Raw genomic sequence first — 27497 nt, 5'->3', positions numbered from 1 at the left:
TCCTACTGATATACGGGAAAAAGGAATATTCTTAGCGCCACAGGCCATAACAAAATATTTAGAAAAGTTGGTGAACAAGTCAAGGGTGCCCATAAATTCCACAAATCGATGGACCAGCAATCGCAGGGCTCTTGGCATATGAGCCAATAAAACGGCATCATCTGCACATAACAAGACTGGGCGTGGGGTGCCAGTGTGTACCAAGTTTGTTAATATACAAGATGAACAACGGGGGCGAGTACGCAGCCCTGTCTCACCCCACACTCAGTTTGGAGTTCCTTGGAGAGTTCACCATTATGACCAAACCTTACTCTAGCCCTTGTGTTAACATTGATAGATGCCAATGGATGAATGAGTGGCGCCTCCATCCGCATCTCGAATAATATTTGCTATAGCTTTGCCAGGTTCACACAGTCAGACGCCATGGTAAGATCCATATATGCTAAATACATTGGGGTATGCTTTGCCACAGTGTATTTGTCTAAAACCAAGCTGAGATTCAGACACTGCTCCTGTGCTCCTGTGTGTTTACCAGAAGGTATTGACATGCATTCAGAATTTCACTATCCTCCACCCACTCAATAATACTGTTATATTACACCTTCCCAAGGATTTTGACTGGAATACCTACGAGAGCGATTGGACGATAACTGGGTGAGGATCAATCTCCCTTTTTAAAGATCAGTACAATGGTAGATAATGCCCAAGAATCTGGCAGGGGTGCGAATTTTAAGCTGTTGTAAACATTAGTCAGCAAGAGTGCCCTTAGGTCAATATTACATTTTATCAGATCGATGGGTATGCCATCCGGTTTGGGTGCCTTTCCCACTGCACTTTGCTGTTTTGCGGCTGATACATCATTTTAAGGTCACAGTCACAGTGGAATTTAGATCAGCTATCTCACTAGCACATACAGCCTGATTCCCTGCCGAGTAAATTCGTGAAAATGTGCCTTCCATGCCTCACTGCTTATGTGACAACTAATTGACATCCCCATTTTGTTGGTTGACCTCATAGCTGAGACTGAGTTCCAGAAGGGTTTACTGTTCTTGGTGATTGCTAAATGCGCCATGCTGGATGATCACCTCCTCTTTTTTTTTTTTTTGACAGTTTTGTACTTTTTCTGCAAACTAATCACCATGATTGGATCCCTTGGACAAGCCGAAAGGGCCTTACTCATGATTAAACCATCAAAGAGCTTATTGAGCGGCATGTGGTAACTTTATCGGTTGAGAAAGATGTTTTTTAATGCTTGAACAGAAAGCCTCAAATAAGCTTACTATATTCCCTTTCCCAATAATGCCGTCATCAGATAGGCAGCCCAAAAAAGTTACTTAGATTCCTCTGGATTATTGCAGCCAAAATTTGTATGGGATTTGAAAGTTTCCAGCAAACTCTTAGGCTGTTCGTTGGTGCCTGCAGGTTACTAAGTTCAGGTTGAATTCTGGGTTCCACTCTTAGAATCACAATCAGATCAGTTTCTATGGGATTATGGTCACCAAATTCCATACAAACAATGGACCCTGACAACAACCGATCACATAAGTTAGCTGATACAAAAATGTAATCAATGATGAATGAACAATTTCTGCGCCTTGGCAAGCCAATATCACCCACCTCGCCACCTCAAGTTCATTGTATAGATCCAGGGATGCTAGAAATACCTCAATCTCCTTACCTCTCTGATCAGACCCCCATCCAACCATGACGATTACTTCGAATGGAGCTCACTAATTTTGCGTTAAAATCCCCTGCTATACACACATAATGTGGCCGCCCCTCAACTGTTTCTGTTCCCGCAAGTGAATCAATAAAACCTAACAATTCAGGGAACCCACTGTTTGTGCTATTTATCAATCATTATTGTTAAAACTGACACAATACACCATAGGATCCCCCTTATAAAGAACAGCCTGGTAATTACTTCTCGTGGTATCTATTGCTTTAGCGTGTCCTCCTAAAGAAAGATTTACCCAGGTGGTTAGCCCATTTGAGACACGACCTGAGCAAGTTGGAATAGCTGGTATGTTAAAACACAAGCACCCATCAAACATAATAGGGCTAGTGGCCCAAGTTTGCTGAAACTTAATAACATCATAACCACGTATCAAGGATTGCCAATCTGGGAGGAGCATTTTCAGTTGCAATTCTGCGATGTTTCAGCTCAACCTTTTAATTACGTGCCCCTTCTCCCTAGTTATAGGGGTGTATGGAATACTGGGCTACGGGGTCTAACAAAGTCGTAGAGTCTTCCGATGGAGTCTCAGGTGCCAATTGGGCTAGTGTTATTGGCGTGGCTGGTGGTGGGGATGGTTCCAGCGTAGTGAGTCAGACGCACAAGTCAAGATTGCTCAGCGGAGCAAACCTGTTTCCCAGGTGTAGGAAAGTACCATCTTGCCTGGCATGTTACCCCCATATTTCACTGTATATATGTTGTTTTAGTTGAATGTGTCACTGGGACCCTGCCAGCAAGGGCCCCAGTGCTCATAAGTGTGCCCTGTATGTGTTACCTGTGTGATGACTAACTGTCTCACTGAGGCTCTGATAACCAGAACCTCAGTGGTTATGCTCTCTCATTTCTTTCCAAATTGTCACTAACAGGCTAGTGACCAATTTCACCAATTTACATTGGCATACTGGAACACCCTTATAATTCCCTAGTATATGGTACTGAGGTACCCAGGGTATTGGGGTTCCAGGAGATTCCTATGGGCTGCAGCATTTCTTGTGCCACCCATACGGAGCTCTAACAATTCTTACACTGGCCTGCCACTGCAGCCTGAGTGAAATAACGTCCACGTTATTTCACAGCCATTTACCACTGCACTTGAGTAACTTATAAATCACCTATATGTCTAACCTTTACCTGGTAAAGGTTGGGTGCTAAGTTACTTAGTGTGTGGGCACCCTGGCACTAGCCAAGGTGCCCCCACATTGTTCAGGGCAAATTCCCCGGACTTTGTGAGTGCGGGGACACCATTACACGCATGCACTATACATAGGTCACTACCTATGTATAGCTTCACAATGGTAACTCCGAATATGGCCATGTAACATGTCTAAGATCATGGAATTGCCCCCCAATGCCATCCTGGCATTGGTGAGACAATCCCATGATCCCACGGGTCTCTAGCACAGACCCGGGTACTGCCAAACTACCTTTCCCGGGGTTTCACTGCAGCTGCTGCTGCTGCCAACCCCTCAGACAGGTTTCTGCCCTCCTGGGGTCCAGCCAGGCTTGGCCCAGGAAGGCAGAACAAAGGACTTCCTCAGAGAGAGGGTGTTACACCCTCTCCCTTTGGAAAAAGGTGTCAGGGCTGGGGAGGAGTAGCCTCCCCCAGCCTCTGGAAATGCTTCGATGGGCACAGATGGTGCCCATCTCTGCATAAGCCAGTCTACACCGGTTCAGGGATCCCCCAGCCCTGCTCTGGCGCGAAACTGGACAAAGGAAAGGAGAGTGACCACTCCCCTGACCTGCACCTCCCCTGGGAGGTGCCCAGAGCTCCTCCAGTGTGCTCCAGACCTCTGCCATCTTGGAAACAAAGGTGCTGCTGGCACACTGGACTGCTCTGAGTGGCCAGGGCCAGCAGGTGATGTCAGAGACTCCTTCTGATAGGCTCCTTCAGGTGTTGCTAGCCTATCCTCTCTCCTAAGTAGCCAAACCTACTTTTCTGGCTATTTAGGGTCTCTGCTTTGGGGAATTCTTTAGATAACGAATGCAAGAGCTCATCAGAGTTCCTCTGCATCTCTCTCTTCACCTTCTGCCAAGGAATCGACTGCTGACCGCGCTGGAAGCCTGCAAAACTGCAACAAAGTAGTAAAGACGACTACTGCGACCTTGTAACGCTGATCCTGCCGCCTTCTCGACTGTTTTCCTGGTGGTGCATGCTGTGGGGGTAGTCTGCCTCCTCTCTGCACTAGAAGCTCCAAAGAAATCTCCCGTGGGTTGACAGAATCTTCCCCCTGCAACCGCAGGCACCAAAGAACTGCTTCACCGGTCCTCTGGGTCTCCTCTCAGCACGACGAGCGAGGTCCCTTGAACTCAGCAACTCTGTCCAAGTGACTCCCACAGTCCAGTGACTCTTCAGTCCAAGTTTGGTGGAGGTAAGTCCTTGCCTCCCCACGCTAGACTGCATTGCTGGGAACCGTGTGTTTTGCAGCTGCTCCGGCTCCTGTGCACTCTTCCAGGATTTCCTTTGTGCACAGCCAAGCCTGGGTCCCCGGCACTCTAACCTGCAGTGCACGACCTCCTGAGTTGTCCTCCGGCATCGTGGGACCTTCCTTTGTGACTTCAGGTGAGCTCCGGTTCACTCCACTTCGTAGTGCCTGTTCCGGCACTTCTGCGGGTGCTGCTTGCTTCTGAGTGGGCTCTTTGTCTTGCTGGACGCCCCCTCTGTCTCCTCACGCAATTGGCGACATCCTGGTCCCTCCTGGGCCACAGCAGCATCCAAAAACCCTAACGGCGACCCTTGCAGCTAGCAAGGCTTGTTTGCGGTCTTTCTGCACGGAAACACCTCTGCACGACACTTCACGACGTGGGACATCCATCCTCCAAAGGGGAAGTTTCTAGCCCTTGTCGTTCTTGCAGAATCCACAGCTTCTACCATCCGGTGGCAGCTTCTTTGCACCCACAGCTGGCATTTCCTGGGCATCTGCCCACTCCCGACTTGATTGTGACTCTTGGACTTGGTCCCCTTGTTCCACAGGTACTCTCGTCAGGAAATCCATCGTTGTTGCATTGCTGGTGTTGGTCTTTCTTGCAGAATTCCCCTATCACGACTTCTGTGCTCTCTGGGGCACTTAGGTGCACTTTGCACCCACTTTTCAGGGTCTTGGGGTGGGCTATTTTTCTAACCCTCACTGTTTTCTTACAGTTCCAGCGACCCTCTACGAGCTCACATAGGTTTGGGGTCCATTCGTGGTTCGCATTCCACTTTTGGAGTATATGGTTTGTGTTGCCCCTATCCCTATGTGCTCCCATTGCATTCTATTGTGACTATACATTGCTTGCACTGTTTTCTATTGCTATTACTGCATATTTTGGTATTGTGTACATATATCTTGTGTATATTTGCTATCCTCATACTGAGGGTACTCACTGAGATACTTTGGCATATTGTCATAAAAATAAAGAACCTTTATTTTTAGTATATCTGTGTATTGTGTTTTCTTATGATATTGTGCATATGACACTAGTGGTACTGTAGGAGCTTCACTCGTCTCCTAGTTCAGCCTAAGCTGCTCTGCTAAGCTACCATTATCTATCAGCCTAAGCTGCTAGAAACACCTCTTCTACACTAATAAGGGATAACTGGGCCTGGTGCAAAGTGTAAGTACCCCTTTGGTACTCACTACAAGCCAGGCCAGCCTCCTACACCAGGGGCAAAGGTGGAAAGGCCAGTGAGTTTGTGGTAGGGCGATCACTTCGGGTCAGTTGTCCTCATGCCATAATCCACAGGGACTGCCGTGCAATCTCTGGTCTATAGAAGTAACCCAGAGGAAACGCCCGGATGCCGGTTGACCTTGCTAGATTATTTAGACCCAGAGTGGAAAGGAGGCTTGCAGCACTGGTATGGATGTTAAGGTTAACAGTAGCACAACCCCCAGACCACCTCTTGATGTCGGGGCCCAGTCAGCCTACCCTCCTTACCATGATGATTGATTGTAAACTTCCATATTAATGCTCTAAGTTACCTTGAACCAATGTGCCACCTTGTACTTTAATGCCTCAAACGTTTCTGGTTTTAGAACTATTATATGAGGGTTCATTCCCTAGGTGAGCCACATGTGAGTTTGATTCTGGTGGCAGGTGAACTACCTCACTTGCCCTAGTGACAGGAGGCTGTCACTATGAAAGAGTATGTGAGGCGTGAAACATCCAAGTGCACAGTGGGGGTCAAAACTGCATGCGGGGCAGCGGAGGGATCCGTAGTACCTCACTGGGAGTTACTGGTGCACACTGTGTCAGAACTGGACTAATGTCAATACTGAGGTTAGTATTAGTATTAAAATGCCCCATCCAATCTTTGGGGTTCTTGTCCTTCTGTGCTGCCTCTAAACTGTTTAGCTGAGCCATTATTAGCGCAACATGTTCTTCAATTAAGCCTCCTCTATAAATGATTAGTTTAGTTCATGTTTGCTGTTTATGTCTGCATTAGATTCCCAAGAGGGGGTATACAAAAACTGTGTCTGAGCCCCTACAGTCCCTAGGTTGCGTTTCCTCCGCTTGTAACTAGGGCTAGCATTAGGACTTATGTGATTGTTCACCACCCGGGATTGTCCTCCCGAATAACACATCTTGGTTGTAGGAGAGAAGCCCCTGATTCCCTTCATAAATACCCCTATCTGTACTCGCTACAGGTGGAGAGCCCATAACTGGATCTATAATACGAGCCTCCGCTGAACTTAAAACGCAGGGCTCAGGCGGGGATGGGTTTTCCCTTGTTAATGATAACCTTCTCTCCGTCAACTCGATTTCTTCAGAAACCACGGAGACTGCCCGAGTCCAGAACCCCTCAATAGTAGTAACTTTTGCAGTGCCCTGTGGTGACCTTAAAGTGCCAGTTCCTGCCTTTCTTTTCCACATTCTCCGATCAGGACAATGCTACAATTACAGATAGTTTCCACCAAACTCTAGAGACTCTAGGAAGAGACCCCGAGATGTGCTTTGAGGTAAATTCTTTCCAGCCCTGGGCTACTTGAAGGGTTAGATGATCAAACAGTGTGCTAAAACTTAACAAAAGCAATCCTACATGGATGCCCGCTACCGAGTGATCACGGTTTTACCAAGCTTCTCTCAGACGGGTAAGGAGACGATTAAGCAAGTACTTATTTATCAGGGAAATCTGCAAATGAGGTTCGAATGAGAAAAAGAAAAAGTCCACAATTTGTTTCCAGTCTCAGGAAAAGAGAGCCCACGGTTCTTTTACAGCCCTCTGCCCAGGATAAGTAGCAGAAGGCACCTAGAAAACCAGGTGTGACCTGTTGCAGCCATCCCTTGTCCTGAGAAATGGTGGCACGCACAATCACCAACAGGCCAATTTTCTTGTCACATTCAGTTTCAGAGGGCCCGTTTATTTGACAGTTTTGCGGGCAAAATAACTTGTCCCAATCAGAACATGATGGTTCCCTATGCAGGTCACGCAAAGATACACTGCGATATTTCTGCCGGCTGATGATAGAGGTATGCCAGCAGTTGGTGCCTGTTGTTTTGGGCCTCAAACTAAGGAACGAGGGTTTGGGTCTGTGTTTCAAGACAATAGCTCATATATCAAGAAGGGCAGGGTGAAAATTGCCATCCACCTGGCTCGGGCACAGCAAGACAATGGCAGGCAGCGGCGGGCACCAGTTTCTAAAGTCTCTCAGTATGCCGAAATGCACCCCTTATCCACTGACTCACACAGTGATCCAGTTTCGCTGAAGACTCTCACTGAGTGTTTAAACATATGTAAAAAGTGGCATAGAAGATGTAGCGAAAACCCCACTCGCAATGTTATTGTCTCTTACCAGATGGCATATTCCAAGATGGCGCCAAGGGGGATGGCTCTGCCATGCCTCCTCCTGGCGCAAGATGGGCCTGCCCTTGGCCTGGGCTTTGCCCGCGCGGCGAAAAGAGAAGACACGCTTAGTAGCGCCTTGACCAGCCTCAGATGTGAAAGAATACCTGGCCGCCTCCTTGGGCCCTGTGCAGCCTGGTAACTGTAGTCCCAGTGTCCTGCATGGTGGGAAGGGAGGACATGCTTTGTAGCGTCTTGACCAGCCTCAGGTGTAAAAGAATACAGGGCCACCTCCTGGGGCCCTGTGCAGCCTGGTAAGTGTAGTTCTGGTGTTCCAGAAATTAAATTAGCTGAAAGTCAACAGCAAGCTAAGTTCAGAGGAGAGGGAGACTCCGTGTGAGCCTATCAGGGGGTCGCCCTCTCGACAGCTTAGTTCTTGCTTCACCATGAGAATTTGCATCATAAGTCACTCCTGGTTTGTGTGGGTTTTCTTCCAGCTTCATTACTTTCTGCTTTGTGTTGTATGATCAGAATGTGCAAGAGAATCATCTCCAGCTGAGGGGATCTTGCTGAAAAACCTTGTCCTTTACCCCACTTAATCTTGTATGAGTGATTTCTCTGCCTTTTTTTGTTGCATCTGGCTTCCATTTCATCCAACGCTTTAGAGAAATCTGGCCTTGAGGTTTTGCCTTTCTGGGTTTGGAAAGGGCACATCTTTGGAAAGCACAACACTGCAGCAAACAAGCTATGTACATAATTGTTTTGTTTACTGATGTCATGACATATTGACAACCACAGTCTCAGAGGAGCAAGGCTGAGTGCCAAGTTTAGGTGAAAGATATTAATTGTTAACAAAAGAAATGCCTACAAGGAAAGAAAGATGCAAATCTGAATTCATCCAAAGAGACAGAAGCCTGCAGGAAGTTCTTGTGTACGTAACTTAGCAGTCAGTCAGTTAAAAAACTTTATTCAATCAAGATGATGATCATAAAACCACAAAAAGTAAATACAAGTACAAAATCACAAACACAGCAATTCATTAATAAAACACAGAAGATTTAAAAGAGGAGTTCCTAAAGAACAACTTTGCCCCCGCCCAAATTACAACACATTAGCCTAAATATACACTTACTAAAAGCCCTAAAATCCTCATATTAAAACACCGTAATTTAATCAGTCAAGAAGCATAGCTTCTGGTTATTTTTATCGCACATCTGAAAAAACTGAGCCCCTAAAACAAACCTCGGGATTAGCTAGAGATTGAGGGATTGCAAATATCTCAAACCCTCAGTGTGGGATGAAAAGTGCTTGTGCAACAAAATGGGGCATAAAAACTAAGCTCTTATCGAACGATGGAATTTAGAAAATAACATTAAATGCATGGTTGATTGTGAGGATGCAGCATCACGTGGACAGCATGAAAAAAGCCACCCTCGACCCACCTGAAGGAAAAGCTACTAGATGGTGAACTATATTCAGCCTTAGCCTTGTCAGGTACAATTTGTACTGGGGGGTTTATTATCCATGTTAAGTAAGACTTCAAACCTGATACATCAACAATTTGCATATAACTAATAATAAAGCTTCATGCTAAGGGACCTTATGATTCACTCTTCCTCCCTGTGAGAGGTGAAAGCCCCTTTTACCCAATTCTTTGTTTGAGGGCCTCTTGCTGCAGGACAATTAAAAAGAGTGCTCAGGCCTAAATTCTAAAAACTATTCTTGACGTAAGCCAGCCATGGGATGGTGAGCATAGTATCCACATTAAGACAGTCCTCTAAGAGGTCCTGGGAAAAAACGGCTTTTGGGGTACTCCAAATGTTCTTCCATAATAAAAGAGGGGCCATGCCCACAAACTCCTCCACAAAATCCATTCCTAGTTCTAGATGTAAAATAAAAAATGGTGAGGTTGGGGTAACAGTAGGAGTCTGCAGAAAAACGTGTTATCTGCCACCTGCAGCTTCCCCGGGACAGTACAACCCCAGACATCAGCACCGTAAACACCAAGCGAGAGACACTTGCTCCTGTACAGTTGAATCATCACTCGTATTGGTTCAGGGTCAGTCCTATCAGCAAATCTACATATCATATCACAGGCTGCCCCCATTTATTTAACTCTCTGGCTGGTTAACCTTTCCCAAGACCTCTAGCTTCGAACATGATGCCTAAATAATAATAAAAAAAAAAGGTACTTTCTCTATGTGGGTCCCCCCAATATTGAAACGTTTGGAGTTTGTGTTGTTTGGTCCACAGGACATTTCAAACGATTTTGCTGGTTTTTGACATTTAGTTTTATCACAAAATCATTAAAACCATTTAAAAGATTCTGCAGACCGTTTGCTATTAATGCTAGGAGGGCAGCATTGTCTGCGTAAAGAAGCACCGGAACTGGGTGCAAACTGATTATGGGAATGTCTGTGCTACGTCGTTAAAAAAGTTCAAAGGAATTGATATACAATAAAAAAGGCTAGCATGCATCCTTGCCTCATTCCGCTAGTGATCTTTATTGACTTTGTACAGTCCCCTGGTTGAGTATAACCAACTCTTGTTTATGTGTCCTAATGCATACGCTTTGCCAGGTCCACCAACCGTTGATCATTGCCGCTGAACCATTAGCTCCCACAAAGTTTTCCTATCCACTAAGTCAAAGGCACAGGAGAGGTCCATAAATGCCGTGTGAGGAGCACCTCTCCTGCCCTTAACATACATCCCCCAAACAAGAGTCAAGTTAAGAGCCTGTTCAACAGTCCCCAAATTTGGTCCGAAATCATATTGAAATGGTGAAAATAAGTTAGCAGAATCGGCCCAATCCTCCAACTCGCCTAAAAAGGATCTTTGCTGACAAATCTATTAAAGAAATGGGGTGGTAGCATGTCAGCAGGTTCCGGTCACCTTTTTTCTAAATTGGTACTTTAATGGCCTCTCTCCGTGAACCATTTAAATCACCCTTCACTGCTCCCCTCAAAACATTAGTTAAGAGAGGGGCCCAGAGGTCTACATTGTGTTTAAATAGGTCTATTGGGGCCCCATTTGGACCCAAGGTCTTTCTGCTAGCCCCAGGCCTTACGGCTTTAGTAGCAAATGCCAAACCTATAAGGCTTGCTCACCACTCTTCATTTAGATCTGGGAAAGCTGGGCTGGAGTTTTCACCTAATATATCAGCCTCATGGTCTGGATTGAAAATATGCAAGAAATGATCGATCCAGCCCTGCTCCCAAATGTGGCAATCGATGCCATTGGCTGCCTTATCTATAAAAAAAAGGACTATTAACAATTTCCCAAAACAATCTATTATCTCTCGATTGGGCTGCGTTTTCTAGGTCATCCCAGGCCCTTTGTCTAATTTCCTGCCTTATGTTTTCAAGAGCTTGCTTGTATTAAATTATGGCACCTCTTATGCCCTCTATATTACGTGGCGTCTTGTTAGTAGCCTTTTCAACACTTTAAATGCAGCTGTACATTCTGTGCTAAACCTTGGCCTGATCGAACGTTCCCTCGGTGGCTTATTTGAAGATAAGCTACATGCCACACATCTACAGATTTTACTAAAGCTCTTCAAAATATCATCTGGGACTCCGTCCTATGAGAGACAACACACTATGGGGGTCATTCTAAGTCTGGCGGGCGGCGGAGGCCGCCCGCCAGACTTCCCCCACCAAAATACCGCTCCGCGGTCGAAAGACCGCTGAGGGTATTTTGGGATTTGCCCTGGGCTGGCGGGCGACCGCCAAAAGGCCGCCCGCCAGCCCAGGGCAAATCAACCTTCCCACGAGGACGCCGGCTCAGAATTGAGCCGGCGGAGTGGGAAGGTGCGACGGGTGCTGTGGCACCCGTCGCGTATTTCAGTGTCTGCAAACCAGACACTGAAATACAGAGTGGGGCCCTCTTACGGGGGCCCCTGCAGTGCCCATGCCATTGGCATGGGCACTGCAGGGGCCCCCAGGGGCCCCGCGGCACCCCCTACCACCATCCTGTTCCTGGCGGGAGACCCGCCAGGAACAGGATGGCGGTAGGGGGTGTCAGAATCCCCATGGCGGCGGAGCGCGCTCCGCCGCCATGGAGGATTCTCAAGGGCATCGGAAAACCGTCGGGAGACCGCCGGTTTTCCAAATCTGACCGCGGCCAAAGCGCCGCGGTCAGAATGCCCTGCGGGGCACCGCCGGCCTGTCGGCGGTGCTCCCGCCGACCCTGGCCCCGGCGGTCTCAGACCGCCGGGGTCAGAATCAGGGCCTATATCACTAATAGATACACTAACCAAATCACTAAAGAACTTATTTGAATCAGTATTACTCCATCTCAGTCGGACGCCTTTATTTACTGACTGACTACCTGGCTGCTCCATTTGATCAGAGGGTTCTTAGCGTAAATCATTAGCGAGACATAGGCAGACAGGGTTGTGGTCCGGAGGGAATATACTTTGTAGCACACAAGATTATATGCCAAATCAGTTGTCAAGAGCACAAATTCGATTGAACTACCCTTACCTCTTCCTGTAAATTGAGGGGGGGAGGGATGGGGTGTTAAATTACTTTGTCTGTATAGATCCAAAGCAAAAATCAAATTATGACAGGATTATCTGGTTTAAGACTTCACCATAAACCGAATCAGTGAAGTGACTGTGACCTGTACAGCTGTAAACCCACAGATATGCTCCCCGCTATGTCATCACTTCATGATGTTAAGGTCACCTGCCTATATGATTGAGGTGTTATTTTCCACCTGATTGATGACAACAGCCGCAAGTGTTCTCCCTGACTCCTCAACAATCTCTACTGGCTAAGAGGAAAAAAAGCTGAAGTAGAAATTTACTAAAATCACATCGAACACATTAGTCAGCTGTAAATGTAAAATTTGGTAACATGGATTGGATGCTGCACTCTTGGCCTTCAGCTTTCAAATACCACATGATTCAAAGTTAACCAGAACTCCTTTATTTCTCCCCGCGGTTGACGGAATTGCACGTAAAAGATTTAAAACTGCTCAAAACAATGGAATTCCAGAGCCCAAGTTTCTTGGCAACATCTAATATCAAACTTTAAGATCTAAGACACCCAGTCTTCATTATTAAGCTTCACTCTGACCCCCCGCAATATTCAAAGAAATAAAGTGCAATCCCCGCCCAGGCTCCACCTTAGGCAGTGTTCATGTTAGAACATGGCTGAGAGGGTAGGGGAGGGGCGGAAGGAACCTCCATTCCACTAATTGGGCCAGCTAACCCTTGACCCGGGGATGGTTCCGGGCGTCAATCATTATCCGAAAGTCCAAATAAAGCGTCCAAACGGTTAGGGTGGGCAAATGCTACTGATGGTAGCACCCTATATGTAGAATACTGGGCCCCCCTATGCAAACCATTAAAGGTGTTGCCAAATGAGGGTGGGTAAAAATATCCTAATTGATAAGTGCTTATTGTACCCGAAATATTACTCATAAAACCCAAACTTGATAGCAAAAAACGGACACTCTGGGTCCTTGAAGTTTAAAACAAATCAATAGATTTCTCTGTAGGAACAATCCAGTTTACTCAGCGAGCCATGATAAGTTTATCAATAACTTCTGAATGACATTCCTCATTCCTCCTACTCAAATACGCAGACTTATTTAAAAGGTTTTGGCAGATCTTGTGGGCGCTATCTACCAGGCGGGACACCAGCCAGCACCAAAGTGTATGGTGTACTGTCAGGAGGTAAATGCAGACTTTCTGTTCGCCCTTTAGGCTGGGCAGAAGGGGTCGAACTTAAACACTTAAATGAAGTCTTATCCCCGGCAGTTGATTACGATGGAACTCCCGCCCCGGGCTCAAAGAAACTATAGCGCTGTTTGCTGATGCAGGTTGCTTGGTTAGGTGCACAGAGGCAGAAATACTAGATTGACTAATGTGAACTGGGATGTGCTCTGCTTTGCCTGTGGCGTAGACTCAATTTGTTCTTGGAAGAATTCAGTCTTGATTTACAGAGGCCATCTGAGAGGGATATGTATATTGGTCCTTATTAATAATATTTGCCAAAGACTCCAGATGAATCTCTTTGTCCCCCAGCCGAGACATTATGGGCTTTAAAGTTTCTGAAAATAAACTCCTGATATGGAGGAAGAACTCCTCGGGGAAAATGGGGACCCTCCTTTTGCCCAAATGAAAAATACTCTCCTCCTGACTCAAGTTGTTCAGACCATTTTGTGGTAAGAGCCGCTGCTTTTTATTTTTCATGCCAGTCTCTGCTGTTTTCCTTTTTGCTCCCTTGGGTTTTGAGCTCACCTCCTCGCCTTTATTTGGGGGTGAAAGTTGTGAACGGATGATGGTAAGGGGGGGTCATCACGACCGCCTGTGGGAGTGGATGGAGCTGAGGTTTGTGGCAAGCACCAGTCCTCTGCCCCACCAACTCCTGCTTCTTGAACCTTGGTTGTTTCAGGAGGTGACAATGAAGACATGGACCATCTCCTCTCTGCAAGTTCGATTTCCTTGCTTATTACACCCACTGCTCGTTTCAAAAGCCATCCAGAGTAGTACTTGTAGTGGTGGCTCGGGAATTGTTTTACGTTTCCCCATAGCTGCTCCAACTAAAATTTCTAAACAAATAAATGTTACTGCGGGCCGGGGCATCAGATCAGCTTTTGTACTGACTTCTTGTGTCAACTGATAAGACATTCAGATAAAAATGGAAATGGAAATAGTACAATATTTAAAAAAAAAGTCAGAGCCCTCCCAAAAGGTAGGGCCAAAGGGGGTGGTCCAGCCCAGGTCCGCCTGGTCGCGGATGGGCGCAATAGGGCCCACTGCAACTTAAGCGCCTCCGGTCATGAGGACTGAAAGGCGGGTCCTCCTAGTGCTGCGGTGTTGGCCGAGGTTGTAGTCAGGCTCCCCCCAGTTGAAATCCAAAAAGTCCCTTAGCATTATTGTGAGGTTATCATCCAATCCATTAACGCATTGTTTGTATCACACCCAGTTGCTAATCTAGAAATAGTTTCGCTGAAATGAACTATGTGTTGGTATGTGGGTCATTTATGTAATGAACTATGAACAGTGGGATGGAATGCTACACAGAGTAGGCCCCACTGTTAACTAATTGAAGTACTTTCTTATGACATGGTTTTTTATGTATACGAATCTTCTAAGGTTTAGAGCAATGTGCCCAAACGCAGGTTCTGAGAGTGCGCTAATGTAGCCAGTGAGACCTAAAAGACAGAAATGCTCCTGAGTTTGCTTGTGTTTCTGCCCAGAGGAGCCATGGCCTAGCATTTCAGGCTCGATAGTTCAGCTTGCAGTGGGGCTAAGAGAGATTTGAATTAGTTTGTCGTCTTTCGTAATGGCACAGATAAACTTAAAACAAACGAATAGTATGCTACTGTAGGAAAACCCAGATGTTAAGATTTATTGAAGAATTTATGTTTAGCACTTTTTTCCTGTGTTAGAAAGAAACAAATATTTCTAAGTTCCTCTGCTACTCATGGTCAACCCTTTAAATGTAGCCCACATCTCTAATTTATCTACTTTTTTGGCTGGTCCACAAAACATTTCCATTTCAATAATTTTCTTATCTTCTAATATTTTGGCCAAAATGTAACAAAGATTCAACAGAGATTAATAATGATCTATGCAATTGCTGTGAAATATAGATTTGATCTTCAGTAAAACACACAGCAATAATACCTGGATTAAAATTAAGCATCATATTTTAAATTTGAGCTGAGTAGGCATTCAAGTATAGGAAAATAAGATTTTTAGCCCTCTTTCAGTGGTGAATGAAAGTCCGTTTTCTAAAGTCTGTTTTATAACCTTGTGCTCTCGTACTCTACCTACTCTGTGTGAAGAGTCCAATCAAACCCCAGAGGAATTACAGAGGCCCAAATGACACCACAAATGCCCTCTCTTGTGGTAGTGTGGGCGAGCAGTTAGGCATATCCGAGGGTAGTGCTAAGCATGTAAGGCACACACATAGGTAGTAAGTGAGAGACACTCAATATAGAAATCCAACCCCAATTCATAAAAATAAGACATATGTAGGAAGCTGGCCTGGTGTGTGGTGGGTAACCAAGGTAGTTACGCCTTATACCAGATCCAGGTATTCCCCCCTCAGTGAAGTGTAGGCAGTGTCAAGAAGCCAGGCTCTCTAGAGGTACATGTGGATGGGCAGCAAAGGCTTATCTAGGAGACATGCAAAGCTCATGCAAAACCACTGTAGTCACACAGCACTTACACACGTGAAAGAAAACAATCAGTTGTACAAAAATGAAGGTTCTTTACCAGAAGATACTAGAAGGGCAACCTTCCAATAGGAGGTAAGTAACACACTAATTAAATACACTAGTAAACAGTAATAGGCATAGTAAAGGTTGGAAAACAGTGCAGTTCCAAATAACCAATAGCGACCCTAGGAGGAGCCCAAACCATATACTAAAAAAATGGAATGCGAACACAGGACCCCCACCTTGGTAAGTGGAATATGTAGAGGGGAGCTGGGAGTACTAGAAAACCACAGAGGTAAGAAACACAGTCCCCCCCCCCCCAGCGACCAGAAAAGCAGGAGTAAATCACTGGAATTTCCCCAAACCACCCAAGAGGGAGGAAAAGAAGACACCCAGACAAGACTGCAGGAAACCAGCGGTGGTTTCCTGGAGAGGAAGATCTGTGGAGAGAGGGGACCAAGTCCAAAAGTGTCACTGGAGTGTAGGGGGAGTAGGAGCTACTACCCACCCAGCTTTACTTGCAGGAGTTGTATGACGGTGATGAAGATCAGGTCAGCACTGCAGCCCTGGAGCCAAGGAGAGTTCCTGAGGGATGCAGAAGATGTCCCACGCTGGAGTGAAGATTGCAGACGGGTGTTGGTGCAGGATTTTCTTAAACAAGCCTTGGCAAAGGCAAGTTCGCGGTTGGCAGAAAAGTGGTGCTGCTGGGGACGAGCAAGGCCCAGGAGGACTCAACCATGGAGTGGGAGTCACAGGGGACCCTCGGCGACACAGACGGCCCACAGGAGCAGAGGCAGCGCCCACAGGAAGGGGACACAGATGTCACAGAAGGAGCCCACGCAGCACTACAGAAATAGATCCCACACCGCAGGAGGACCACGCAGAGGACTATGCGTCGCAGGAAGGAGTGCTGGGGGCAGGAGCTGCACATAGCCTGAAGTTCCCTTGGAGGAGATGCAAACAAGCCTTGGCAGCTGCAAGAACCGCAGTGCCTGTGGGTACTGGCCTGGTGGGAAGGCAAGGGCTTACCTCCACCAAAGTTGGACAGCTGGCAGAGAGGACCAAGAGGACTACTCCGGACCACCACCCATGATGTGGGTTCCACGCAGCTCAGGATGAGAGGAGATCCAGGTCGTTGTTGCAGTAGATGCCTGCGGATGCAGGGGAGAGTGACTCCTTCACTCCAAGGGTAATTCCTTCTTTCTTCTAGTGCAGGCTGAAGACACGCCGCCCTCAGTTGATGCACAGCAGTGGAAATGTTGCAGAAGCTGGCAGGAGCTGTGGAAACATTTTGGAGAAGAGTTCTTCTTCTTGGAGGCCGATTGTTGGGTCCTGGAGGGTTCAGTCACAGTTCCGGAGGTCAGAAGTAGAAGCAGAGCTTGCAAAGGAATCCTTCTGGAATCTTGCAAGCCGAATCTAAGGACCCACCCAGCTGAAGACCCTAAACAGCCCAGAGAGTGAGCTTGGTCACCTAGCCAGGTGACCACCTATCAGGAGGGGGCCTCTGACGTCACCTGCCTGGTCACTCATATGCTCCCAGAGTTCATTGCCAACCTTGAAAGCAAGATGGCAGAACCCAGGAACTCTGGGTCAGTTCCCTTTCCTTTGCCCAGTTTCGCACCAGAGCAGGGACTGGGGGTCCCTGAACCGGTGTGGACTGGTTTATGCACAGAGGGCACCAAATGTGCTCTTCAAAGCCCAACCAAAGGCTTGGAGAGGCTACTCCTCCCAAGCCAGTCACACCTATTTCCAAAGGGAGAGGGTGGTACCTCCCTCCTCCAAAGGAAATCCTTTGTTCTGCCTTTCTGAACTTGATCAGGTCAAGCAGCAGGAGGGCAGAAACATGTCTGTGGGGTGGCAGCAGCTTGGACTGGCCGGAAAACCCTGTAAGACTGGTGGTAGCAATGCTGAGGGTCCTCTTAGGAGCCCCCAGAGTGCATGGAATCATACTTCCAATACTTGCAATAGTATTGGGGTATGATTCTGACATGTTTGATACCAAACATGCCCAGGATCCGAGTTAAAATTATGTAGCTGCACATAGGTAGTGGCCTATGTCCAGTACACGTGTAAAATGGCGTCCCCACACTCACGAAGTCCAATAAAATGGAGCTGGAGTTCATGGGGGCACCTCTGCTAGTGCAGGGGTGCCCTCACACACGGGTACCTGCTCCCTGCCCTCTGGGCTGAGAGGGCTTACCATAGGGGTGACCTGGTGCAGTGACCTTTAGTTAACACGGGTGCATGCACCTGTTTCGCACAGACTGCAATGGCAGGCCTGCAGAATACTTTGCTTGGGCTCCCTATGGGTGACATAATAACTGCTGCAGCCCATAGGGATCTCCTGGTACCCAATGCCCTGGGTACCTCGTTAGCAGGATCCCAGTGGACACAGTCAAACACACTGACAACAGGCAGAAAATTGGGGGTAACCATGCCAAGAAAGAGGGTACTTTCCTACAACATCCTTGTATATAAATTTTCGAGATAGGAATTTTTAGAGTTCACAAAAGTTGACCGCGCATTTTTCTTTAGCTGCAATATTACCCTGTGGGAGAACAAAACGTGTACAGCAAACAGGTACTCCACAGGAACTTACAGAACCAATCTTCCGGATGTGAGGTGGGGCAGAGTCCTAGGCCACACCAGCAAGTCACCTTGGTCGGCGTCTGGTGCCCCACTCAAGTCAACCGGGATCGGTCTGGTCAAAATGATGCTGCAGTGGTGGACTGGGAGTCCAGTCCGGGTGAACCACCAAGGAGGTTAAGTTATTGCAGTGTTTGGGGACGTAGGGACACCAGTGGTCCTGTTCTCCTTGGTCTGGGCCGATCGGGAGCAGAAGGAGTCTTGGACTGTTGAGTTTCCATCAACAGGTGCAGTAGTGGGGGCCCACAGAAAGAGGCTGCAGATGTGGACTGGAGAGTCTAGTCCTAGATGACCACTCATTTTGGGGAGTGGGCATTACCATGCCCAAGAATGCCTAATTCCAGCACACACAAGATGCTACAATTTCCTATGTTGTGTTCATGTCAGGCTGGTCACCCTGGAGGTGTGTCCAGCCTGACAGTGCAACAGACCTCCTGGATAGCTAATTTTCCTGCCTGCCCAGGTGCCAAAAAGGCCTGGGTCGGGGGCTGGCATCCTTTCACCTCCTGGGGAAGCCAGATCTGCATACTAAAGGCAGTGGCTCTTTGAATCCCCTGCCTTGGTATTCAGATTTGCAGTTCATCCTGTTGGGTGGGATGTTTAACACCCCTGCTAGGGCAGGCTTTGTTCCTGACTGCCCAAGAGCAAAGTCTCTGACCCTTGGGGGTCAGGTCAGAAACCCGTCTATTGGTGGCAGGCTTGTAAAAACCAGTAAGTCAGCACACCAGCAACTTGTAGGTTTTCAAGTTACACATCTAAGGTGTTCTCTGGCAGCAAGTATTCATAAAACCACTGGAGTTAGTGTGGCTTTATTATTATGAGATGTTTGATGCCTTACATTCCTAGTTTCAGTGAAGCCATCATGTAGCTGGAGAACTAATAATAACCAGTGTCCATCACATGTACTTAAAATGGCTTCCCTGATCACCTACTATTTCTAAGAATCAACAGAGACTTAGCAGGGTCATATCTGCTCTTGCAGATATGTCCTCACCTGTAATATAATGCACCCTGTATTAGGGTTGTAAGGCCTGCTGTAGGGGTGACTTATACATATTACAGGCATGGCACACAGGCGGTGTGACATGTTCTGTTTTCACTTTCTGGATCACCTTGTCACGCAGCCTTCAGTGGCAGTCTACCTGAGTTGGCCGCTGGGTCCCTTAAAGTGGCACAAGTTGTGCTGGAGCTCTTAGGGACCCTCTTTAGTACCTATGCCCTATGTGCCATAGGTACCACTTACTAGGGACTTACAGGGGTGCCACGCCTGGCGACTTGGGATCATATGATCGATTGTGTTGTTTTTGGGGAAAGAACACTGGCACTGGGGACCTAGTTAGCAGGAACCCAGTGCACTTAGTCAAAGTTGCATTAAAAACAAGGCAAAAAGTTGGGGGACTATTGCAACCAAAACCCAGTTTCCTACATTCCATATAGGGTTACAGTCTTTTGTATAGAACTGCGTATCTCCCAGTGGGTTTTTATTCCTTCATTTTGACTTGGGTATCACCGTGATGGGAATACCTCCTTATGGAATTATGTTTCTCCATATAGGATTAGATACCTCTGATAGTGTTTATGTCACTCCATGTAGGATTACATACCTTTATTGTTTTTTTTCCTCCCTAGATGACCTCTATTGTTTTTGTTTTTTTTCATCCCTAGATGATTGTGTACCTCTCTGTGGAAGTAGGTTCATCATTGTTAAGTTGTCTACCTCCACTTGGGGGTACGTTCAGTTGTGCACCTCCATGTGGGGTTTTGTTCTGTATGGGATTTAGGGCCTGATTACGACTTTGGTGGAGGGGATTACTCCGTCCCAAATGAGCCGGATATCCTGCCCACCGAATTAAAAGTCCATTATATCCTATGGAACTCGTAATACGGTGGGCGGGATATCTGTGAAATTTGGAAAAGAGTAATCCCCTCCGCCAAAGTCGTAATCAGGCCCTGAGTGTCTTAATTTGATTTGTACACTTCCATGTAGGGATACAGTCACTTATAAGCAGTTTTATAGACCTTTCTGAATGGCTATGTTCCTCTTTGTCACTTTATTTCATGATGTACGGTGTACTTTACCATGGTGCATTATGGATCCTAGATCAGGGTTCCCTGTCGGTGAAGTGGGAGTCTTCCTGTACTGTGTTAAAGTAGTATGTAAAACTATCATATGCTATAATTGCACTGGACCATCAGTTAAATAGTCCTTTTTTTATATAAAAAAAAAAGACTAAATTTGACCAATGACCAATCATGTGCAGGCACCCTCTAGAACACTCCTAAGAGAGGCTGAATCTGTCAGACTTTCACCCCATGTCATGTGTGAAGGGAGTTTTTTCTTTTACCATGTCTGATTCTAAAGGCCTTTTTCGTCCCTGCAGGACCTGTGGGGGAAAAAAGGGGTCATGTTGATGATCTGCATAAAACTGTTTTTACTTCCTTTATCGGGACCACAAGGCCAAGGAGTGCAAAATACACCGCACTTTTCTACTAAAACTCTAAAAGACAGAGAAGAGAGGCTGCTATAGTGACTACAAAAAACAAAAGCCAATAAGAAATCCCCGGATGAGGTCAGCGACTCCTCTTCAAGATCTCATAAAAGGGCTCAATCTCTAGAACGCACTTCTGAAGAAAGCTGAAAATCCCTCAAGACTCAACATCAGGTGAGGTACTGTAAGAAAAAGGAGAAACACAGAAAATTCACTGATGCACCAATATCTGCTTCTTTTACACTTTCCAACCCACAAAAAGATCTTCCTCCTGCCTTTTCTTCAGACACATCAACAAAAATGAAATCTTCTTTAAAAATTCCGTCGACACCATCACTGTCGACAGCGTGATCATCGTGGACCATCACTACTGCCTTGTCGTTGAGAATGTTGATGACGCTAACGACGGCAGCCTACATCGACGCCCCCTTCTAGTCTGCAAGTACTGTGGAGGCAGCAACAGTCACTGCTATGCCTCTGTCGACAACGATCTTGTTAACGAAGCCTCAGTCGACAACCTCATTGATTACTACGCCAATGACGACCCTGTCAACGAAGACACCGTCAACGATGACTCCTTCGACAACGACCCCATCGACATCAGATGAGGCCCTGATGATGACGACGACGACGACAAAAATTACAAAAACATCCTTAAGACGTGGGATTTCTTCATCCACTAATATATCTCCTCTAATTCTAAGTCAATGGGCATGGAGGATACAGAGGAAGAGGGGAGGGCCCTTTCGGACCAGCTCACAGCCCCTCTGAACTCTGTGTCAAATGCCAAGAAGAGGAAGATGACTGTTATGAGGAAGAGCAGGATTTTACGGGTTATTATCATCAGCCCTTAGCAGAGAAGCATCCGGACTGTTTCAGATACTATCCTGACCCTTCACATCGACAGGATGATTTTTTTATGCCTCTCTCCTTGGTCCAGGATCTTCAGGCTATGCTATCTGATTACAGAAACATTTCCCTCCACAGCCAGAGGAACGACCAGTAACACCACCATGACCTGTTTCACCAACAAACACTCCCCCACCTGCCACACCCCCAGGGTGACACCTCCATCCCATATACCTTCACCTCCTAGGGAAGACCTATCATCCTCTGATGATGAGGACAAAGAGGAAGGGGAGATTCCAGATCATCAAGCTCCACCGGATGATTGGGACAATTATGTTATTCACACACCGTCTCCACCTCCACAAAAACAGGTTGATTCGCCTCCAGAAGACATTGGAGGATTTCACAACCTTATTGAGGGGACAGCAGCCAGATTCCAGATTCCTGTAGCGGTTCAGCAGTCTGACTGCTTTCTTTACAATTTTAAAGACCAGGCAAGAAAATGGGTCCGATTAATACCCATCATTGATTATATCTGGCAGGAGGGTATCAAAATTATGAAAAATCCTGCTACAGTGGCAGCTGTTCTGCCTTGCATTGATGAAAAATACAGAGCATCAGAGAATACTCCTGCATGCCTGAAAGGGCATCCCAAACCAGATTCCTTCATTTCTGAAGCGGCACAGCGAAGTTCAAAAAACCCCTTTGCTCCAATATCAGTACCACCAGATAAAGTCAGACGTCGCATAGACACTATAGGCAAAAGATTTTCCACCATGCTGGTGATCACCATCAGATCTGCCAATTCCTTAACCATTCTAGGCTGCTGTGACCGCAGATGAGGTCAGACATCAGAGATGTAATTGACTTCATCCCAGAAGATCGAAAGCCTGAGGCAAAAATGATCCTGCAGGAAGGCGAAATTACTGACGCCGCCATGCATATTGCTTCAACAGGCTTCAGACAATTTGCAGGCTCATCTGTCTTACAACGCCAAGGATGTCTTAAAGAGACCTAATTTAGACCCGAAGTTCAATCAAAAATACTGGCTATGGTGTATGATGGAGACACACTTTTTGGTAAACATATCGATGAAGCTCTACTTGCCATCAAGACAGATACTGAAACGGCTAAATCCCTCGAAACCCTGCAGAACAGGAAGTTGCACTTTCATGTCAACATACCAGCAACAGCCATACCGCAAACCATGTACAGTGGGTTTCTCAAGACAAGAAGCACGCCGAAAGTCATCACTTCAAGCCTGAGACACAGGTCGCAAGCAATGATCTCATTCAGGTACCAGCTACTCCACCCTCTTCTCACCCGTAGGTGCGAACATCTCAAAGCATCTCTGTGATTGGGAGAGTATCACAAATGGGTATTGGATCTAGTCACCTTTGGCCATAGCTTGGAGTTTACAGAGAAACTCCCAAGCAGTCCACCAAGGGGTTTACACCCCCTTTGTCTTCATTTATTACGGGAAAAGGCCCTACTAATGCTTTCCAGGGGAGCAGTAGAGGAAGTTCCAATCCCTCAGAGAGGGAAAGGATTCTACTCCCGTTTTTTCCTTACACACAAGAAATCAGGGGAATGGAGACCTATCTTAGATCTCAGAAAGCTGAACTATTATCTCTGCAAGTGTACTCTCTCCAACATTCTTCACCTACTGAACAGCGGGACTACATGGCATCTCTAGACCTGGAAGATGCATAGTTTCATATTCCCATCCATCCCAAGCACTGTAAATAACCTCTGTTTCACATGAGCTGCTACCCACTACTGATTCAAAGCCCTCCCTTTCGGTCTCAAGTCAGCCCCTTGCATTTTTACCAAGTGCTTGGCTCTGGTGGCAGCTGCTCTCAGGAAACAAGGTCAAAAGGTATTCCCTTACCTAGACGACTAACTGCTAAAAGCTTCAACTCCACAACTAGCGGTCAGAGCTACTAAAGCAGGCCTGTCGCTTTTTCGCAGACTGGGTCTCACAGTGAACAGGCAAAAGTCTTCAACCACTCCCACTCAAAGGATGACATTTCTGGGAGCTTCTCTAGATACAGTACAGAACAAAGCCTACCTCTCACAGGAAAGACAACAGAGACTAACAGTCTTGGCCCACAAAATATCAATAAAAAAGTATGTTTCAGTGAGATTGTTCAAGTCACTCCTGGGCATGATCTCTTCTGCAATGTACCTAGTCTCTTTCACATGCCTCAAAAGGAGGCCATTACAAGAGGAACTGCAGCTCCAATGGATTCAGTCACAAGGCACCTTCGAAGACTTGATATCCATCACCCGAACATGATAGAGATGCTACAGTGGTGGTCTCACAGGCCTCATCTGTCTCTTGGCCTCACATTTTTGCCATTGGTTCCTGGTTTTGTCGTCATAACAGTTTCTTCAAGGGAGGTCTGGCGGGGCCACTTACAAGACCCGCAAATTTAAGGGAAATGGTCGGCACATCATCAGAATATGCACATGAACATCCTGGAGCTCAGAGTTGTTTGTCTCACCCTGCAAGCCTTTCTCCCAAGGATAGCAGGATCTTCAGTGCTGGTCCGTACCGACAACACCACCAACTTGTATTATATCAACTAACAGGGAGGCACTGAATCCCTAACACTCTCTCACGAAGCCCAAGAGCTATGAGATTGGCTCACGACCCACAAGATATCCCTGGAAGCTGAACACGTCTCCGGAGTACAAAACACTCTAGCGGACACCCTCAGCAGGGCCAAAGACAGTTGCCAGAAATAGGAGCGGAACCAAACCCAGCTGGACGAAATGTTTTCTCAACGGTGGAAACCAGCACTGGGCCTGTTCACCACAGACAGCAATGCCAAGTGTGAGTTCTACTCCAGTCAATACCCCCTCCCAAGGTCTTGGAGGAATGCCCTTTCAATGTGATGGTCCGGGATTTATGCATACGCTTTTCCCTCCTCCCACTGATCCCCAAAGTCCTCAACACGATGAAGGCAGAAAACTGTTGCCTTATTCTCATTGCTCCCAATTGGCCCAGGCAGCACTAGTACACAGAACTTATTCTCATGTCAGAAACCAAACCAATACGCTTTCCACAGATTCGTACGCTCTTGTTGATGAACCAGGGCCATATATTACCTCTGTAACCAGCTTCTCTGCATTTACACACATGGCTCCTGAATTCTGCAAATTTAGAGAGTTTAACACCACTCAAGAAGTGAGAGCTGACAGCACAAATAAGATGTACACGTTAAAATGGATAGATTTTGATTCTGGTGTCAACAAAATGATTTACACCTGTTCAAATCCTCTCCCAAATAGGTTTTGCCTTATCTTCTATTGCTAGCCTAATCCGGCCTTGCGCATGCTTCTGTAAAAGTCCACCTGGCTGCAATGTCGACGTACAAGCAATCTGCAGGAACTCTGTCTCTATTTTCCTCTAGACTCATTAAGCAATTCATGAAGGCTTGTTCATAGCTTTTCCACTGGTGCGAGCTCCTCCCCCAGAATGGGATCTCAACGTGGTCCTCTTGCAATTGATGAAGGCTCTGTTTGAACCTATTCATAAGGCTGAACTAAAGTTCCTCACATGGAAAGTCGCTCTGTTACTCGCTCTCAAGTCTACCAAACAAGTTAGTGAGATTCAAGCCTTCACTAGATAAGAACCTTTCCTATGTTTCACAGACAAGTTTGTATTTCTCAGAAAAAAACCAAAGTTCATTATGATGGTTCCTTCTCAATTTTATCTCAATGAACTAATAATTCTTCGAACATTTTTCCTAATCCATCCACACCAGCTGAAAAGACTCGCCACACGTTGGACATTAAATGATGCCTCAAATTTTACCTTCATCGTACCAAACATACTTGCATGACTGATCCACTGCTAGTCTCCTATTGGCAAGGACGTCAGGGGACTGCCGTGGTCAAAGCTACAATAACACAATAGATTTCAGCAACAATTCAGTTTTGCCACTGCAAAGACGGCAAACCTCTAACAAGAAGAGCTAAAGCGCACTCAACAAGAGCAGTACTTCTGTTGCTTTGTTTGAAAGCATACCACTGGAGAAGATATGCCGTGCTGCGACGTGGAAGAGCACCCGTTCGTTCATGCAGCATACTGCCTCGAATCAGCGTAGTGCAGCGACGCAACAGTGGGACAAGCTGTGTCACGCCATCTATTCCAACAAGATCAATCTCTTTCAGTAGAGGTGTTCGATTCATATTACATTTAAAAGTTTGCCAGATTACTGTATAGATTCCTATTTTACTGTCCTATACATGTTTGTTCCTTTATCTAAAGGTATTATATATGAATGCTCGAGATTTATTTCTATCAATATGTGTATATCTCTGACCAAACAGAGAGATTATTGAGTGTGGTTTTCCTTTTGAAATTGTATTGTTTGTTACCCTCCATCCTCTAAAGGGACTTAGGTTACCTACAATACTGCTTGCTTTTCTGATTCAAGCATGTGAATCTATGAAAGATCCAATACTGGATAAGAAAATAAGTTACTTACCTGTAATAGCAGTTATCCAGTATTGGTATCTTTCTTAGATTCACATGCGACCCACCCGCCACCCCTGAGAGACTCCCGTTATGACTAAGGATACTATTTCCACTTCTGCTCGAAAATGTGAGGGATTCAGCCTCTCTTGGGAGCGATCTAGAGGGCACCTGATTGGTCATTGATCAAGTTTGGTCATTTTTCAAAAAGGACTTAGATAGGCTATTAAACTGATAGCCTAGTGCCATTATAGCCTATGATTGTTTTACATACTACTTTAATATAGTACTGCGGGATTTCCATTTTGACGGCAGGAAATGGTTCAAGCATGTGAATCTATGAAAGATACCAAGACTGGATAACTGCAGTTAGAAGTAAGTCACTTATTTTCTTTCCTTTCATCCTAAATTGTGTGTCCTGAAGCAAGACCGTGTTTCTGCAGATGCTAATGGAGAGTACCATAAAATCTTGTAGAGCTGACTGATTTTAAGCAGAGTTGTGTTTATTCCTAGAGTGTGTTTCCTTTTGAATGTGTCCCATTTATTCCTTTTTTCTGTATGTTTGGTCGGTCTAATCTTGCATCGATTTTCTTTTTTTTTTGTTCACAGGTGGATCCAACCCATACTGGAAAGGTGGGCCCCGGCGAAGCAGCGCTGTTTCTGAAAAGGTCGGGCCTCTCTGACGTTATATTGGGAAAGGTACTGATATTACAGTTGCCTATAGGTCGTGGAGTAATACATCCTCGTTTAGGCATTTTCCTTGTTGGCGTATAAGATTGTAAAAAACTGTATCACATAAATACCATCACTCTGTATGGTTTACTATAATCACTATTGTTTAACAGTTACGGTAAGAGATATGTTCTCTTGATTAAACAGTCAGCTGTGTAACCAGGAAAACTGATTTCTAATCTGGATTTGCCCGCTTGTGTGATCTTCAGCATATCCCTGTGCCTACTAAGTGAAAGGGCAAGAAGTAGAGGAAAATTAAGAGTAAAGAAGACAGTTAAAGAATACACATCTCTGGCTTCCACAAATTGCTGTTAGGTAGGACTCTCCCTAATTCCAGGTAGGTTATTGTTTTTAGTAATAAATTAACCCTTTAATCTTTATATTTCAAGGAACTTGGGGCCAGATGTATCAAAGGGTTTTATCCATTCTGTGTCTATGGGAAAATGTGTTGGTACATATGGCCCTTGGTTTTAGACTAAACATTGCTAATGTTAGAGTTTTTTTCCACTCCCTTAAAATTTATTTTGCAACATTTTTAGAAAATAACATTTCTGTGCCAATTATAGGATCTTCAGTGGCTCATTTCAATTTTCTCTGTTCAGCTGGAATTAAATTACAAAA

The 27497-nt window shown here is 46.0% G+C and overlaps 1 protein-coding gene across 2 annotated transcripts in view; it reads left to right on the top strand.

The window, feature by feature from the left end:
* Window positions 1-27497, top strand: part of EPS15L1 (epidermal growth factor receptor pathway substrate 15 like 1) — a 317440-nt gene that overhangs the window by 35836 nt on the left and 254107 nt on the right. For both annotated transcript variants that reach the window (XM_069216518.1, XM_069216519.1), the window contains exon 3: window positions 26754-26843. In XM_069216518.1, coding sequence (XP_069072619.1) covers window positions 26754-26843 — 90 coding nt within the window. The remainder of the gene's footprint in view (window positions 1-26753; window positions 26844-27497) is intronic.

Source organism: Pleurodeles waltl, chromosome 12 (assembly GCF_031143425.1).
Source record: "Pleurodeles waltl isolate 20211129_DDA chromosome 12, aPleWal1.hap1.20221129, whole genome shotgun sequence".
Taxonomy (NCBI): Eukaryota; Metazoa; Chordata; class Amphibia; order Caudata; family Salamandridae; genus Pleurodeles; species Pleurodeles waltl.
This window is presented reverse-complemented; position numbering and strand designations above follow the sequence as displayed.